Source organism: Lepisosteus platostomus, chromosome 2, assembly GCF_059453375.1.
Source record: "Lepisosteus platostomus isolate fLepPlt1 chromosome 2, fLepPlt1.hap1, whole genome shotgun sequence".
Taxonomy (NCBI): domain Eukaryota; kingdom Metazoa; phylum Chordata; class Actinopteri; order Semionotiformes; family Lepisosteidae; genus Lepisosteus; species Lepisosteus platostomus.
In genome coordinates, this window is record NC_142612.1 from 8,351,992 (window position 1) to 8,370,741 (window position 18,750).

Consider the following 18,750-nt stretch of genomic DNA (forward strand, 5'->3'; position numbering starts at 1 on the left):
TAATGAAGTGTAAGAACTAAGGATAGTGTAATATTGTGTTAAAACGTGTGTATAATAAGCATTATTGCAGTGTGCATAATAAGCATATAGTTGATTTGACAGGATTGAGTACAGTATTATTATGTTGCCTTTATTGTGTTATTTGTGGGTAAGTAGTGTGTATTATTGCTGTGACCAAATTAAAGCATTGATTAATTAAAAAAATGCATATTCATGTGTTAGTAATTCAGCTCTTGCGTGGTCATCTAACTGTAGACAGCCTCTTACAGCACTGAGTTACTGCATCAGACCTGTAGGGCACTTTGTCCCTTTTATTATACAACACTATGAGATTAAACCACACTAATATAGCAGACACACAAAACACACCTATAAAAATGTCCTTATCAGAATAAACTGGCTTTATTTGATACAAAAACTGCAAACTTACATTCAAGTTACAATACATTGCTTTTCAGAGTTTACTGTGGTACAGCAGGTAATGAAAATGTAGATTTCTATAAAAATATACTGTATGTGTACAATATTTGAATACTACAGTATACAGCAATGCATAGAACAAAGTCATAATTGTTATAAATGATGTCCAGAAAATGCAACAGTCATATTTATTCACACCCCTGCAGTTCATATTTTGCAAGCTCTCATTTTTGAAACTGTGCAGGGATTGTACAGGCTAGGTGCCTACTGCGGTATGCTACAGTACGAGGCTCTGGCATTCAGAGCAAGAATGAGCGTTCTTTCAGGCAAAACGGTTTCAGTTCCTTTAGAGCCTTTGGGTTCTGCGTGTGAGCTGCCTTCTCGAGTTCGAGCCACCATGTGGGATGGGTTGATGGCCATTCCAGACCATTTACTTTGAGTGAACCTGACCACTCCTGCTGTTTGCAAGCATGCTGTGGATCATGTCGTGCTGGAATGTCTGTTTTCAGCCAATACTGAGCTTCCTGGAGGAGGAAACCAAGTATTTGACCAAAATGTCCTGGTATGGGTTGGACTTTTTAATCCCATGAACTCTCACCAAGTGTCCTGTAGATACTAATCCACTTCAGATAACAACAGACCCCTACTAGATTCCACAGCAGGTATGAGCGTTTTCTAAAGACGAGCTTAACCTTGTTTAGACAAACTATAATGTTAATTAGAAGATCCAAAGAGCTATTTGTTGTTTTATATGACCTCACGACATGGTTCTTTTTGCCATTCTGATTTACTGTATTTCTGCAACATCAAATGACATCTGGATTTACAGTTGCCTCAGAGCCCACTGTGGCAACATACACCTGCATCCTCTTCCTGGATGGGATGGATTGTCACTATGGCAACAGTAGAGCGGAAAATGGTGGTGTCGGTTTTTTTTGTGTAGATTCTTGGTCTGCAGTCTTTTGGTGACATCTTTGACCTTAATCATGATTATTATGTGTATATCCTTTCCTTTTTTTTACAATAGGAAACGTTTGGAGGCCTCTATATATTTCAAGATGGTTTTATTGCACTTCAAAAAATCTGAATATTATAGATTTGATTTATTGGACCTAACTGAAAGCAACAGAAGTATGAATAAGTATGACCCTTGTGTTTTGTGGAATTCAGTTATGACAAACACGACATTGCTTTGTGCCGTAGTATTCAGATACAGATGTTTTTTAGATTTTTTTTCTAAGCAAAACATATTATGCATATTCTGTTATCTGCTTCAGTTTGATTGGGAGTATGAATTACACTACGTTTAAGGTCAATAGTGAAGACTTCCTGAGATACATCTCCTTATGCTGGAGTGGTTCTGAGAATGTAAAATAAAATTCTGACATGTTGCATGCATAGCAGAAAAAAGAGAATTTCTGAAACTATATTTGGAGAAAAAATACATTTTTTGAATCATAATTGGCTCTTATAGATCTTATATATTGTAGATATATACTCTAAGATTATATGTAACAGTATGTACGGAACATAGACAGATGCTTACCCTAACCCAGTAAATATTTTTGAGGCCATCTTTTGAGGGGATAATTAGGAGGCTTTATGTCTCATTTAAAGGATGGCGCCTTTTTACAGTATGGTGTCCCCGTCACTATACTGGGGCATTAGGACCCACATAGACCGCAGGGTGAGCGCCCCCTACTGGCCCCACTAACACCTCTTCCAGCAGCAACCTTAGTTTTTCCCAGGAGGTCTCCCATCCAGGAACTGACCAGGTTCCCACCTGCTGAGCTTCAGGGGGCTGCCACTTGTGAGTTGCAGGGTGATATGGCTGCTGGCAGAGGTGCTCAGTATGCATGAATCATCTAACATGAATTGCTCTCTTGTTTAATACTATGACTCTGTTTTAGTTCATTTATTGCATGTTGTGAGCTTCTCAGGGCATCTATTTCCTTCTTAAGATTTTCCAGTTGCTCCTTCAATTCTGGCAAGAAAAATAAACATCCCAAAAGAGTCAGTACTTTGTCACCTGAACATCAACTAATGATTTTTTGCTCACATTTACAGAATGAAGTATGATGTACTATTCTCAATGCAGCATCTTAGTTGTAAACAATGTTCAAACAATTCCCTTTATTAGAGTTTTGTATATACAAAAGGAAAGTAGAACAAACTTTATTACACATACAAACACTCCTTACCTCTTTCCTTTTCTTGAAGAACATTTGGTAACATTCCAGATGCCTCTAATACTGTCATGGTAAAGGCATAATCTGAGGATAGTGAGGCAAAAGAACAAACGATCTTAATGTGTCCTCTCATCTCAAGACAAAGGCCCACATTCATTAACAAGTTATTTTCTACTCCTTTTCAGTGTCCTTTTCCCTCATCCAGATGTTTTACTGAGAAAAACTATGGAATGGGCATCAACTGAACAGCAGCAGGCACATATTACAAGATGTATGTTTTTGAAAAAAAATAAAAAACAGGGATTTTTAAGAATCTGAGGATAGTGAGACAAAAGAATTTCAGAGACAAAAGAACAAATTATCCTAATGTGTCATCTCAAGAAGAAAGGCTACTCAAGAAAATCATGAACAGGCCCTTTGTGATTGTTTACGAATGCGGCGTATAGCAAAAGATTTAGAAATAAAAATTCTGAATTTGTGCAGAAGTGCACCCACATCTTGTGCTGTTTGTGTTGTGTGTGTCTTACATTTACTGTCCTAATGTTAGGATTCCCGCAATCTGCGTGAAATTTGGGATATGGTGAAGTTTCACAATATTGTACAGAAATAAACTTTCAGTTGTGTAGCCTGCCAAATCCTAATCATTTCATTTTCTTCTGTGTTTCTTAGAATTTGGCTTTATTCTGTTTTTTTTTTTTAAACTGACAAGACCAAAGTAAAGGTGCTTGTAGTAAATACTGAAGCACTGACCCTAATGACAATTTTGATTGTGGGTCCAGACTGAGTGTTTGAAGCTTTATCCTTACCTTCATCACTGGCTCGGTCTGCAATTATTCTCTCTGAAACATCAGTCACGGTTGCAGTTAACTTGTTCATGATTTGCTCCACACAGCCAGCTTCTCTGCATTTTCTCCAGAATGTGGCAGGATTCTCTGAAGCGGCCTCTGCTGTTGGTGGGTGAACTAGATACAACAAATAAAACGACATAAAAAGAAAACAAAAAAGAGAGTTACATAAGATACTATTATTAGCAGCCAGCAGCCATATCACCCTACAACTCACAACTGGGAACTCCCTGAAGCTCAGCAGGTGTGAGCCTGGTCAGTACCTGGATAGGAGAACTCCTGGGAAAAACTAAGGTTGCTGCTGGAAGTGGTGTTAGTGGGGCCAGTAGGAGGCGCTCACCCTGTGGTCCATGTGGGTCTTAATGCCCCAGTATAGTGATGGGGACACTATACTGTAAACAGGCGCCGTCCTTTGGATGAGACGTAAAACTGAGGTCCTGACTCTCTGTGGTCATTAAAATCCCAGGGCATTTCTCCAGTTTTGGTTGTTTTCTAATTAAAAGATCCACACAATGGCATTATGTGTACTACTGTGGACGTGAAGACAAGACTGCTTGTGCTTTGAGTCATATATCATGCTCATGTGGAGTGTTTTTTTTAGTTGTATAATGCATTTTCTACATTAATACACTGTTTCTGAAAACATGAATACCTGAAATCACTGCTTCTGTCTCATCTTGAACTGATACAACGTGAACAGGCAACAGGAGAGATTCAGAGCAATCAGTCTGTGTTAAAAGACAAAAGGGAAATGTTTACTGCTGAAGAACAAAATCTAAGCAGAGTGTAACTAGACCTTTTGTAATTGGACTCACTGTGGAAAAAAAGAAGGGAACCTACTGAGTCACTGTCTCTGTTTTCTTCTCCAATTTCATCCTCCTTGGCCATTACACTTGCTTCTACAAAGAATGTAATGTGTTAACTGGACTAAAATTCATACTAGAATAAAAATATAGATGTGACTTAATCCAAAACTAAAATCATATTGTACAATAAACCAGCTTTCCTAGATAGTGTAATAAAAAACGAAAATATATTAAGCATGATGTGCACATTTATGCATACTAATCCTCTATTACTAAAATTTACTAGCAGGTTAGACTATCAAAGTTTTTGTCCCGTGCTATTCTTCTGAAACAAAAATTTTAAAACACAAAAAAGGAGCAGTGCCACCTAATGGATATTTGCAGCAGCTAAGGAATAAAAACTGTGAGGAGAGCTTCTTCATTGGTAACAAAGGTATTACATTTAGTGGAACAATTTTAAAAAATAGTTTTAAGTAGTTTGGTTATTTGTGCAGTTTATGAAAACTTTTTCTAATATTTCATTGGTTATGTTCTCTATTTTTACCTAACAAAAACTTGTTTTTATTTTCTTAAAAGGTGTGTGTTAAGGACACATCCGCACCACAGAAGTAAAGAAAAGCCAGCATGTGTAAATGCAGTGAGATTTTGTAAACATTACCTGCGGACAGGACAAACCAACACTTGGTTAAAAGACAATTAAATCAAAGCAGCACATACCATTTTCTACTGCTTTATTTTGTAGGCCGTTTTCAATCATATCCTGAAGTTAAAAAGGGTAAGAATTTACAAAATTGAAATAAAATTTGAAATGAAAACTTTCCTTCCACAGCTCAATGTTGTGTGCCATCATCCCTAGTTGTTAAACAAAGGCAGGACCTATCCTGGCCCAGGAGAGCTGCAGGGTAACAGGTCTTAAACAGTAGCTCACCCTCATCTTGTCTATTTGCATAGACATGGAACACATGCACTTTAATCAAGATTGTAACTTAGTGTTCAGTTAAATCGCAATGCGCTTCTTGATAGCTACAGCATATTTTCATTTTCAATCATTTCTACTTATCTGAAGCTATAGAAACAGATGAACTGAGGGAGACCCATCAAACCTGCTGGGGTGTGAGTGACTCTCTGGAATCAGGATGGGCCACCCTTGACCAGGCACACTCATATTCATTCACTGCTTTAACAAAAGGGTAAGGCACAATAAATGCTTTTCATACTCACCTTCCCATTGTAGGTGGACCGAACACTTCCATCTACAATACGGGGCATCGTCTGATATCCTGTTGAAGTAGACTTCTTGTGTTAGCACCGTACTCTGAGACTCCATTTACACAATATAGAACACAATGTCTCCATGGAAAATGACCGAAAAATGATAGGACACAGGTCCTGCATGTTTAGAGCATGCAGTCTTGAGCAAGCAGATGGACAGCCCTTCTTGTCTTGTTCATTATAGTTCTCTAACTTTATAGTGCATCTGCAGGAATGGAGAAGTAACTGATCACCACTAGAAAGTAAGGAATAAATGGAGCTTTTAACTGGCCAGCCAGTTTGCTAGCTGGATTAAGATCTCCTGAGAGAGACGTAAACAGACTAGTGAGGACAGCTTGCTGTTGGACACACGTTACATTTTGGTGTAATCTTTTAAGGCATGAAAGATGGATTTCATTTAGAGTAATACATCTTCGCTGTGACTGACATTTCATAACACCAGGTCTAACTTTGAGCTTTCCACTTTCTTTGTTCAGATACAGCAATGCTACGAGAATACTGGTTATGTCAGTGAAGAACACTTAAGTGTTCGATATGAGCATCAACTGATATGCATGCGTCTGTGCAACATGTATGCTTATTAATTATTAACTGCTTATTAATTGGAGAGTTATGGCATGTAACCTTACCTGAAACAGCTGGTTCTTGTTCATCATCTGTTGTTTGTCTGTCGAGTGAGAATATAAAGTAATGTTAAGAGAACTGATATTACATCACAAAATTATGCATTTGTATTTTGAAAGAAAACAGAATGAGGAGACAGTAGATGGGGATACTGAATACAGTAGGAGCAGAGGAGTAAAGAAAAGAATCAGTGAAGTAAAGGCCCTTCTAAAGAAGGTTTTAGTCTAGATTTGAGGATGTTTAGAGAAGGTGACTCTCCTACATCCTTAGGGATAGAGTTCCAGAGCTTTGGCATAACCCATAGAGTGTAGACGGGTTTGGGGGACAGACAAGAAACCAGAATAAGAAGAGCGAATGTTGCGAGGTGCGGAGTAGGGAGATAATAGCTCAGACAGGTACTGAGGTGCCAGGCCATGCAGAGCCTTACAGGTGAGCATGAGGATTTTGAAGTCTCAACAGGAAGCCGGTGCAAGGACACCAGGAGAGGAGTAATGTGATCACTTGCACTAGATTATGGCTGCCGAATTTTGAACATAATGAAGTTTGTTCAGTGTTGATTTAGAAACCCAGGTGAGGTTCGGTATTGATGTAGATTTGAGCATCATCAGCACAGAAATGATAGTTGAGGCCATGTGATCTTAAAAGCTGACCAAGTGGAAACATGTAAATGCTGAAAAGTAGGGGGGCCAGTATTAAGCCCTGAGGAACACCAGACTTGACAAATCCAATTTCAGACCTAAATCCACCAGCAGAGACAAAGTAACGGCGATCAGTGAGGTAAGACTTGAACCATTTAAGAGCATTGCCAGAAACTCCAAACACAGTCTCAAGACAAGAAAGTAAGATGTCATGGTTAAACGTGTCCAAAGCAGCACTGAGATCAAGTATAATGAGGATAGAAAGAGAACCAGAATCCGAAGCTATCTGAAGACTGTTAGTGGCTTTGACCAGGGCAGTTTCTGTGCTCTGAAGTTGTCAGAAGCCAGATTGGAGGGGTTGGAAAAGGTTATTTGCAATGAGGCGGTTATGTTACTGAATAAAAGCCTGAAAATTGAATTCGTTAGTTTAAAACATACCTTCCAGTTTCTTGACCTTTATCTAATTTCTAAGAAAAAAATAGAACAGAAGCAACATCAGATTTTCCTGACATTTATTTTGAAATGAACTATTCATAGCCTGTGAACTAACACTAAAGGAATATTGTTGTAATTAGATCTGTGATATTTTTTGACTTTTTAACTCTAGAAGGATAAAATGAAAAAGGTTTTCCTCTTAGTTTGGAATACAAAATATGCAATTTCTTACTTTATTTTTAATTCTCATATGAGGGCAAACATACATCAAGCGATGAAAATGAATCTCACAAAAACAAGAATGAAATTGAAGTCATATTGCATTTCAGCATTAAAAAATTCACACTGCATATCAGCATAAAAAGAATTAACATCTCTTTCTCAAGAACTGAAATGACTGCTTACAAAGTTAACTTAGTCAAGTGTTTAAACAATAGAGAAAATAGTATAATCCACTGATTAGATATAGTAACAAAAATGTAATTCAGACCAAAGACAGCATAACTCACATTTTGACAGGGGCTAGGAGTTTCTTTTTCCTGTTCTGGTTGCACCAACTCTTGTCCAGAATTAGTCAACTCTCTTTCATCTAATAATACAGAAATATCAATGTGTTATATTTTTACTTTTAAGTTTAAATTGGCTATAACTAAGGAATATAATATCCACAAAGCTACAGCTAACAGGGCAGTTACGACTAGCTGTCTTCTACTGTATCACCACCAGTGCCCGTCTTGAGGTTACTGCTCACTTCCATACACTGTGTCTGGCATTGTAAAGGAGGTATCCTCTCTGGTGTGGCTCCAGAAGATATTAATTAAGGCTAACCTGTAGCAGGAACTCTGACACTGGCCCTTGGAATTCCAGGTCACATCCAAAAAAAAATCACATTTTGTCTTAATTATATACCATTGTTATTAGTGTTTCTGTTTAATATGGGAACAGGTTACTTAGGTTACTTTGCATTTAAAAAAAAACAGCCGGATGAAATCCCTCCACTTTCTTTCTGCCTTATCCGATTCAGGGTCATGGAGGAGAAGGGGTCTATCCTGGCAAGCTATGGGCACAGGGCAGGATACACCCTAGACCAGACGCCAGTCCATTACAGGGCACACAGACACACAGACACACAGACACACAGACACACAGACACACAGACACACAGACACACAGACACACAGACACACAGACACACAGACACACAGACACACAGACACACAGACACACAGACACACAGACACACAGACACACCAGGGCCAATTTTGCCAGAAGCCAATGACCTACTGGCTTATCTTTGGACTGTGGGAAGAAACTGGAGCACCCAGAGGAAACCCACACAAACACGGGGAGAACATACAAACTCCATGTAGTTAGCACCTCAGGTCTGAAATCTAATCCAATCACATGCAAATAAAAAAAAACTTGCAAATGACTGCTTGTACAACTGGTAAAAGAAACTTGCATTTTCTTTTGCAGAAGATGGTTGTCAGAGATCATTAAGACCCACAGGACTCCAGCTCTTAAGCAGTGTTTAGGGAGAGTAATACTTTGCTCTGAGCTGTAGATTCTTACAGTGTGTTACTTACCTTCAGAATCGGTTATTCTTCTGTATTCCCTTGATCCTGCTTTTCTCAGCTTCTTCTCACCTTTCCTGTTACAACAGAAATCCTGCTTTAGAAACTGCACTTCAAAAGGTTTTTGGCCAAGACCCTCCTGTCCTATATGAAAATACTGCATTACAACATGCTGCTATAGTAGGTGTGATGTTTTAAAAGTACAAGACCACAGAAATTATTTATAATGTTTGCAATTATGTAGCTGCATGTGTAATATAATGGGCACATTATCTCACAAGTACACATCTGGCTCACTGCTGTGTAGCATTTCTGTGTAGGCTGGAGGAGGCCGTGGGTGGAAGTATCGTCCATGGGCCGGGCCAGGTGCTGGCACTGGCGATGGCGGTGTCGGAAAGCTCTGTTGTGACGTACTATATGAAAATAATGCATTGTAACATGCTGCTACTGTAGGTGTGATGTTTTAAAAGAACAAGCCCACTTAACATTTCTTATTCATACTTTTTTGCAATTAAGCAAATGCATTTTTATCTTAGATAAAATGAGAAGAAAGCTTACCACTTTGTTGCTGAAGTTCTTTTTCTCTTTAATGAAAGAAAAGTGAAATTGTTTGTCAGAATTATTGAATTTCCAGCATCGTTCATTTAAATGCAAGTCTTAAAAGCAATGTTGCTAAAAATCCTGAGTGCCCAGATTTAAAAAAAACCTCTGACGTTTTAATTATTGATACTGTACATGACAGTAGGCTTCTGCTAGGCAAACAACACCCCTCCGGCTAACAGAAAGGTACATTCAATAACATGGTTAGTAATTTATGCTTTAGTAGGTCGCGTCAATTTCGATTTTATCCAAATGAAAATAAAAATAAAATAAACAAAGCACAGAAAAAATTCCTTACAGTGCCATGTTTTCATTTTCAACTGTTTTTAAATTTGAAAGCAGGGATGGTTTCCTACTATGGAAATTAACAATTGATCCAAAACTGTCAGAATATTCTTTTACATCCACCACAAGACAGAGACCTTTATTTTCCCTGTGAGCAAACTGGGGACAATTTGTTCACCTGATTCGTTTACTACAGATCATCTTAGTGTGAAGAAATAAAACCCATACTTTTGTTAAACTTCTGTTGTCATCATCATTGCTGTCTTCAGATATATAGGGAAGATGAACCTCCTCAAAGTTCGGTGGGTCACCAGACATAGAGGAATCATCTACTGTAAAACAAAACAAAATATCTTAGGTATAATATATAGCATTAGGCATTTTTAATTAAGGCAATTATCAGAGAGCTGCTTACTCCTGGCAAGGGTCAGGCCACCCAGAAACTATCCCAGAAGCACATAGTACATGTACAAGGCAGGACAAGACCCTGGACAGGACAGCAGTCCCAGCACTGGGCACAGTTGCACAGGGACAATTGAGGGATACCAATTCACTGAGCCAGCATGTTTTGGATATGGACGGAAACCAAAGTACCTAGAGAAAAACCACAGAGACGTGGGATAACATGCAAACTTGCACCCACCTTGCCTGTCATATACAGGGTGTTTTCCTTATTCACTGCAGATGAATCATAGAAGAGCAATGAATGGAATGTCTTGGGAAAATAGGCACAGTATAATAGGAATTTATTTCTCATAAGATTTCCCATAATGTAATTAAAGGGGATATGCTCCCACGAACGTTTGACGTCACCCTTGCAATAACTACCTGTGACTTTATAGCCTCAGAAACAATGGAATAAGGGTGTGTTAGGTAAGAGTCATCATACATGTACAGTACTATTTGATATAGATCAGGTGCGTCAGCATGCGTAGTCTGCAAAAACAAGTAATAGGTGTATTCCATGCCGAAAAGAGAAGAGAGAAACCAGAACGTTTCGTTTGTGAAGAATTCTTCAGGTGTGAGCTCCTACTGGGTACTAGGCTAGTTGTGTTTTCTCTCTTCAGCATAGAATAATCCTATTACTTGTTCCTTTGCGTACTATTTGATATATCGTATCATATATCGTAATAACCAACGCGTGTATGTGAAAGTTTGCGTTTTACAAACAGCGTTCACCTATTCATCAATCCCGTTACTGCCAATTTGCACTGACGAAACACGAGAAGGTAATCACAGAACCGGCGCCGGTGCTCCCAGCCGTGTCTGTCTCAGAGGCCGAAGTCAGGGCCACTTTCAGACGGTTAACACGCGGAAGGCGGCTGGCCCGGGCGGGTCCTTGAGACCAGCTGCCCGCGGTTTTCATGGATATTTATAACCTTTCGCTTTTACAGTCTTCCGTTCCCACGTGTTTTAAGAAAACTACTATTACTATTAGTCCCAAAGAAAAATACTGCGTTAATGAGTACAGACCGGTAGCGCTCACATCTACCATAATGAAATGCTTTGAAAGGCTGGTGTTGGGGCTCATTAACACAATGGTACCCGAGTGCTTAGACCCCCTGCAGTTTGAATACTGGTGTAACAGCTCCACTGACGACCCTGTTTCCCTGGCTCTTAACACTGCCCTGACTCATTTGGTAGACAAAGACACATACATCAGAATGCTATTCATTGATTACAGCTCTGCATTTAACATAATAGTTCCTTCCAGACTGGTCAGGAAGCTGAATGACCTGGGCTTCAACACCTCTTTGTGCAGGTGGATTATGGATTTCCTGACTGACAGACCTTAAGACTGTGAGGGTAGATGGAAAACTTTCTTCCACGCTGACCATCAATAGAGGTGCCCCCCAGGGCTGTGTGCTTAGCCCACTGCTGTTCTTCTTGTTTACCCACGACTGCATGGCCATGCGCATCTCCAATTCCATCTTCAGATATGCTGATGACACTACCATCACTGGCCAAATCACTGCTAATGATGAGACAGTTAACAGGGATGAGGTCAGGAACCTAGTGGAGTGGTGTCTTGACAATAATCTCTCCCCCTGTGTCAGCAAAACCAAAGAGCTGGTCATTGAAAACAGGGTTTCACATTTCTGGGTACCTTCATTGCTAACGACTTAACGTGGTCCCAGCATGTAACTGGAGCTACAAAGAAGGCACAACAACGCCTTCACTTCCTCAGACAATTGAAAAAATTTGGACTGCCTTCAACTATCCTTACCACATTCTACAGGTGCGCTATTGAGAGTGTGCTCACGTGTGGGATCACAGTGTGATTTGGCAGTAGCTCATTGTCTGACCGGAAGGCGTTACAGGGGGTGGTCAGGTCAGCCCAGTCCATCACTGGAGTACAGCTCCCCTCTATTTCAGACATTTTTACTACTCGCTACCCCAGGAAGGCAGGAAGTATTGTTAAGGACACCAGTCATCCTGGTTCCTCACTTTCCTCACCCCTTCCCTCTGATAAGTGTTGTAGGAGCATAAAGGCACAAAAGTCCAGATTCAGAGACAGTTTCTTTCCTCAAGATGTCAGATTACTGAACTCTACCCCCACCACTTGCTCACACTGATGTGTTTTTTTCTCTACGATGTATGTTATTTAACTTGTTGTTTTTGGTGATTCCTTGATGTCTCTGTATAGGAGCACACATGCAAATAAGCATTCCATTGCAGTTGTACAGATGACTCTAATAAACTCTACTGTACTCTAATAGCAGAAAGGACTGGTCTGAAACAGGTTACTGGCACCAGAGATACTACTAAATACAGTTTTGCTGAAATTTTAACCTAGATAGTACTAAGATTAATTATTACTACTTTATAATTAATAATAATTAATCCAATAATAATAGAAATAATGATTAATGTCCAGCCTCAATAACACTGAGTTCTGGACTACCAATGAACAATTTATGAATTCTGACTTTATTATCACTTGTCCAGCAAGTATACAACTTTAGTTCCAGCTGATGTGCTTACGTGACAAAGATGACCTCATTTGAAAGATTTAGTGATTATTCCTACATTTCCTACATTGCTATCCCTCATTGGCTGTTCCTCATGGCCAGGGACTGTCTCCCATGAACCAAAAGGGGCTTAAATCGCTGTACTTGTGCTGTAAAGAGAGTAAGAGTAAGAAACAAAATCAGTTATAACCTGCATCCTCTTTATTTCTCTTCTTTGTTTCTTGGTTGTTGCGGTGAATTTCACAATACATCCTAAAAAAAAAGAAAGACATTCCTTTATCAATGAAATAGTGTACAGATGAAGTCTTTTTTCGGTGACTACTCAGTTCCTATCAATAAGTGCTGTGGTGTAAGGAAACCAAGTTACTGCTTGGAGTAAACCAAAACCTCCACCCCTACCAGTGTTCCATTGTGTTCCCCTGGCAAACAGAAACTCACATGATGTAATGCCTTTTGAGTTTCCTGTATGCAGGTGGATTCAAGCTTCAATTTGAGTCTAGAGTTTAGAGTGATGTGCCCATTTAAAAGCATGCCCCTGAACCCTATTTCAAATAAAAGGGTGTTTCCTAATGGCGTTTGAGTGCTTGTTCTGATCTGAGTCATCCTTCCATTTTAATCTGATTCATCATGAAACTATTGTGGCACAACCGTCTCTCAGTCATAAGAAAAATCTTGAAGCAACATGAAGTGGGTTTGTGGTAAATGTTGGGCAAACTCCCAGGTAAACTGTATGATTCCGCAAGATGGCCTTCAATATCACATCACAGAGAGCCACAACAGAAAGCAGGGGAATATGCCTCTCAGGGGGGTATATACTAAAAGCACACTGATTAAACAAACAGGAGCAAGCAAGACCCAATGCAAAACACTTTTAGATACAAACACCCCCCAGAAGTATTAAATATACCAGTGACTAAGTCCATTCTAACAGTCTGGTGCCAAACACATGGTGCTCTGTATCAACCCAAAGGCACAACTGTGGAGGTTTGCTTCCATAATCTTGCTTCTACTATATAAGCTTTTAAAAACAAAACTATATTTTTTAAATGTTTTATTTAATCAAATAAATATTGTGAGACCAAATGTCTATTTACAATGACAACTTGTGAGAGTACCAATTTATACAGAAGTGCATGAAGTGAAGCAATTTAAGTTACCTTGGTGAAATACTTTCTTACAGTGTCCTACCTGGGAGTTGAACCCAGTCCAGGGCACTAACCAGTACTCCACACTGCAGATCCACATAGGAAAGTGACAAGATAAACAATTTCTTATAACGTTGTATCATTACACATATGTTTTATTCACTTCTTCTTTTAAAAAGTGATCAATACTTTATCCATGAATGCCGAATCACACAAGAAACGACTTTAATCTTCTCAAACAAGATGCATACTCACGTATAAATACCGTTGTCATGGTCTTCCACCAGTTCAGCATTGTCCCTTACTGCACACAGGTAATGATACGACCTTTTACATTTTCTTATTTCACAACCCACAGTTGCACCATTTTTTTTACATCGAAAGCATGCCTGTGAAAAACAAAAAAGCCATTGTCATTTAAAAAACTATCACCCATGTTTTACAACTTTCATTCATCACAGTAGCTCTCAAATACTAAATATAAAAAAAATTATTACAGCTTTTTAAAAATAATATTCAAAGATGTGTGTTCTATGGAGATAATTCCAGATGCTGTTTAATTTACTTTACACTCCTGCAGTTTTAGAATTAACACAGAGTGGAATTCGATGGATTGGAATGTGTTAAGTTTATTTTTGCCAGCAGTGAAAGAACACACCCAGATAAATATTATTTTCAAATTAATGGTAGAAAATGTAGTGTTTAATAATCCAAATTTGTGCCATATTTAAATAATTATATGCAGAGCATCAAAAGGCAAAAATCACTTTTAACAGCAACAAATTTGCAGTTACCATCAGGAAAATAATCTTTTTGTAGCATATTCACTGACATTCTACTCATCTGACTTGAGATAGGTGATTTATTATACTGATTGAAATTCAATCGACAGGATTGATCAATAGAGGTTTTATTGTGAAAATCACAGGCTAGTAGTGACCACTACTGGAATCATGCTGCCGAAAGGAATTCTGTTCCGTGCCATTCTAGGAGTCTGGGCAAGCAAGTGGGTGGATCCCACATAATCTGAGTTCATCCCACAAATGCTCAACAGGGCTTGTCTGATCATTAAGGAATTCCCACCATAACTGTTATGTCACAAGAACATCATTGTGACATGAGGATGTGCCCGTATCCTGCTATCATGCAAAGATGAGCTCACATGAAGCTCAACATGTCATGTCCCAGAACTTCATCAATCTAGCATTGTGCAGACTGCTTGCCATCAATCACTACGAGAGGAGTTTTGTAGTGACTACACACTTCTGCCCAGACAATCACACTTTGGGCCACTCTGTTGATCCTGATTTGGGTGTAGTGACTGGTGGTCTCCCAAATCATTGCTAGTCACTGAAGGAATGTTTGGTTATAACACCTCTTGCCAGGTTAGAAATCAGGGGCTTTGAACACTCCAAATGGTGAAGTACAGTGCACTGAATGACTCCAGGCAATATTCTCACTAACTGGGGTTACTTTTTCCTTCCTGTGTTTTTCCTTCTTGATTTTCAGCACACTTGAAGGTTAAGAGGTCAGCTCAGAGGTAATGTAATGCAAAAGCAATAAGGTACTCAAGGGTATGTCACAAATGAGTGTGTCACTGTCAGTCAGGAATGACCAATTAAAGGAGAACTGCAGTCCCAATTTCTCTGATTGGTTATTTAATCCTGGCAACAAAAAAGTCAAATTTGGGATTGAGCACAAAATCGTGAACGTTGTGAAAGTACTGAGACCAGGACGATACGAAAACTACGGACGATAGCAAAAAATGTGACGTGATGCGGTTCTTTCTGCTCACTAGTCACCATACTGACTAATGTAATGTGCATGACAAGCAAATGAAGAACAGGGTTGTGCAGCAGGTATTTCACTGTAGAAAGCATGCTGAGTTAACAAGTTCACAACACTGAAACACTGAAAACCAAAAGCTCTACATATAATCTCACTATTCCACTCACACATTCACATGAAATAGATAAATTACATGGTTACAGCTAACTTACACTTCTTATCTTCTTAATTTTATCTTATCATTTTGTACATTCGATTTTATGGGCTACTATAAACCCATCATTTTTCTATTATATTACCCAAATTAGACACCTAGAAGACATACATGTGGAATAAAGATTCTACTTTAAAAACAGTATATTGATTTAATATTATTTTGAGAACAAACTTTATATATAGAAGTATACATATAGTATATATGGGTATTGCTAAGGTTGGATTGATTGTAAAATTAAATCTGCAAAGTGCTTCTATATGTTACTATATCTATACTATAGAATATTTGCATGTACATATACAAATTATACCAGTTTTCGACCACGACGCATCTCCTTTTTCACATCATTCACTAGAAATCCTACAAGATCATCACACTCTGGGGTATTCTTGGTATGAAGTGCAGAAGAAAATATCTGTAAAACAGAAGATTAAACAGTGTATCATAAAAGAGAAACCAAATTCATGAGCAATAAAATGTATACTGAAAAGACACCTGTTATGTGAAAAGAAATGTTTAGCACTGAGATATTTTCAAAGGAAGTGGTCAATAACAACCTAATCATGGTGCTATTGACCAGTTCATAAGCACAAGATATTGGAGTGGTGAATTGTATCAGGACAAGACCTGCAAGGCAACAGTGGTTAATTTGACTCTAATGAGAAAGAAACAATTCAGCAATGAAGCCTTCTTAAATGGTGTGGTTTAAGGAGAAAAAAAACGGTTAAGAGGATACGAGGCAAAAATGGCATTTAAGAAGATAAAAGAGATGGAAATCTGGGCAGTGGATTCCGAGGGGAAGTGTTAAGGTAAAATATTTTTTTTTTTTAAATGAGAAGAGATATGTGAATAGAAATGAAGTAAATGACTGAGCTGTGGGAAAATGAGAACCTAGTTTAGTTGAGCTGGGTGTCTTTCTGATGTTCAAATATTTAATTCCGCTCACAGCGGAGTTTTTAAATCTTCTCATGTACTGTCCCCCGAGTCTCCAGGCATCCCAAGTCTCCCGGGAATCAGAATCTCTTCCCTGATTCCCGCAAGTGACCCACAATCTCGTGGAAATCGCCCAACCTTCTCCCGCTCCCAAATTTTTCTGTTTCGGTCCGAAAAATCATTAGCGAATTATTTAATTATATAATAGGATCTTGAGCCATCTGAGAGTCTGCTAAACAACCACATCTCTGTACAACAAAAGTTTACAAAGAAAGTGAGATTATTCAACTAGATTGGTAAATTATAGTATTTATAGTGTATGGCATATATATCCTAGTATCTCTCAGTGAATTGTATTGTTGTACATATTTTTGTTTCTGCAATAAAAAAAGTTAAAAAATGAATAAAAAGAGAGAAGGTGCGCTTCCTCTCCGTTATTGAGAAATGAAGGCGACGGGGAAATAGATTTTCGGAACAGACACTACAGCCAGAGCGACCAGTTCCGCCCGGGTCGCTCTTCCACCATTTTGGGCAGGGGGAAGGTTCAGAGAGCCCAAGCACCACAGTGAGCTCCTATTCCAGCTGCACAGCAGGGAAGAGGCCACTGCTATAATATTTTGCACTAGTAAAGAGGCTGTTTTAGCTAATGGCATTTAAAGGAGTATGTTGTTGTAAAATAGAAACACAGAAAACTTAGTCCTTTTAGTTCGGTACATTTATATAGACATATTGGATGTATATAGGTTTATTCCCTGCTGAAAAGAGAAGAGAGAAAACAACGTTTCGGCTGTGAAGCCTTCTTCAAGTGTCAGGTGTGTTTCCTCTCTTCTCTTTTCAGCAGGGAATAAACTTATTACTTGTTCCTTTGCAGACTACGCATGCTGGCGCAGCTACCCACCTGAACGAATATGCCTATATATCTATAAAACCTAACGTTTTCTTTAACAAACCATTTAGCTCAATGATGTGATTTTAAACTAATAGTAATGTCTCGTCCTTGTCTTCAAATGTTGCTTTGTCCCTTATCTCGCCATCGAAACAAAAATATGTTCCTCTTAAAAATGAAAAAGGAGATCTAGACCATAAATTATAAGTTAGATATAAGGCTGTTATCCAAAAACAAAAACGTCCACCCTGCTACATTTATCAAGGAAAACAGCTTAGATCTGTTTCATTTCCACTCTTGATTGGAATTCCACTCAAATTGATATCAAGATGTTTCAAGTCAGTCAGCATAACTTACCAAGCAGTTTTCATGAGCAAGAACATCATCCTTTCTCAACAGCGATCCAGTCTTAGATGATTCTTTCGATAAGTGACAAAATCCACAAAACAAATTCTGATCCATTTTTAACAGTTTCACGGGCTTCTGATTTAACCAGATCCTCAAGAGACGCAGCAAGCCAGTCAATGAATTAAAGCGTCGTGCTTTTACTCTTTGTATCTTTAGGTTTCGATTTCTTATCTGCACTGACTCGCTGGTAAGAAGACAACCCCCCCATGACGACATGCAGTGCTGTTGGCTGAACGGTGCCATCAGACTGTAACTTAGTCACTACCAGTATGGGGCTTTTGGCACAGCCTGAGGACCTGGGACTGTGCCTGTCTCTCAGTAATGTTTTATGTGATGTTTGTAGCGCAAATGACTGTAAATGTTGCGTTAATTGTATCTGCTTTGGCAACGCTGGATTTAAAGGTTATGCCAATAAAGCTCTTTGAATTTGAAAAACCCCTGTACTGCACACTCCAGACCCTCAGTGCGGGACAGCTCTTCTGAACTGTATCACTCACGATCAGGAGGACCATTTTGAAAATCCACGTTTCTTGTCAACGAACGTTTGAAAGAAAAAAAAAAACAAAGACCCGATTTCCGATTAAACTGAAAAGGTGCTCGGCTCCTCTGTGGGAAATATCGTTACGTCGGCCGTAGCTCCTCCTGTTTGTTGGTCTCACGTCGTCGAGTGACGTGAAAGGGTCGGTTCAAGGAAGCAACGGCGGATCGTTTTC

The 18,750-nt window shown here is 38.9% G+C and overlaps 1 protein-coding gene across 4 annotated transcripts; it reads right to left on the reverse strand.

Moving 5' to 3' along the window:
• Window positions 1-378: 378 nt before the first annotated feature.
• On the reverse strand, window positions 379-18,280 carry LOC148675855 (uncharacterized). Of its 4 annotated transcripts, none has more exons than XM_088596754.1 (17): window positions 17,987-18,280; window positions 16,121-16,225; window positions 14,061-14,194; window positions 12,851-12,912; window positions 9,917-10,017; window positions 9,362-9,387; window positions 8,816-8,880; window positions 7,739-7,818; window positions 7,233-7,261; window positions 6,162-6,199; window positions 5,482-5,540; window positions 4,978-5,020; window positions 4,295-4,353; window positions 4,107-4,182; window positions 3,416-3,571; window positions 2,622-2,693; window positions 379-2,404 (listed from the first exon to the last, which is right to left on the reverse strand). In XM_088596754.1, exons 1-17 carry the CDS (start codon window positions 18,278-18,280, stop codon window positions 2,286-2,288), a joined length of 1,518 nt encoding a protein of 505 aa, XP_088452880.1. In that variant the 3' UTR covers window positions 379-2,285. The 4 variants fall into 4 exon arrangements, with proteins under 4 accessions (XP_088452880.1, XP_088452888.1, XP_088452872.1 ...); XM_088596762.1 differs by having other exon boundaries at window positions 4,295-4,350; window positions 9,917-10,020; XM_088596746.1 differs by having other exon boundaries at window positions 9,917-10,020.
• Window positions 18,281-18,750: the final 470 nt, after the last annotated feature.

What these genes read in the sequence shown, in the direction of transcription:
- LOC148675855 (XM_088596746.1), bottom strand. Translation starts at nt 18,280, where the DNA reads ATGGCACCGTTCAGCCAACAGCACTGCATGTCGTCATGGGGGGGTTGT. An exon ending in TGCGTCGTGGTCGAAAACTG is followed by an intron (nt 14,195 to 16,120) that starts GTATAATTTGTA and finishes TGTTTTTCACAG; the next exon opens with GCATGCTTTCGATGTAAAAA. An exon ending in GACAGAAGCAGTGATTTCAG is followed by an intron (nt 3,572 to 4,106) that starts GTATTCATGTTT and finishes TGTTGTATCTAG; the next exon opens with TTCACCCACCAACAGCAGAG.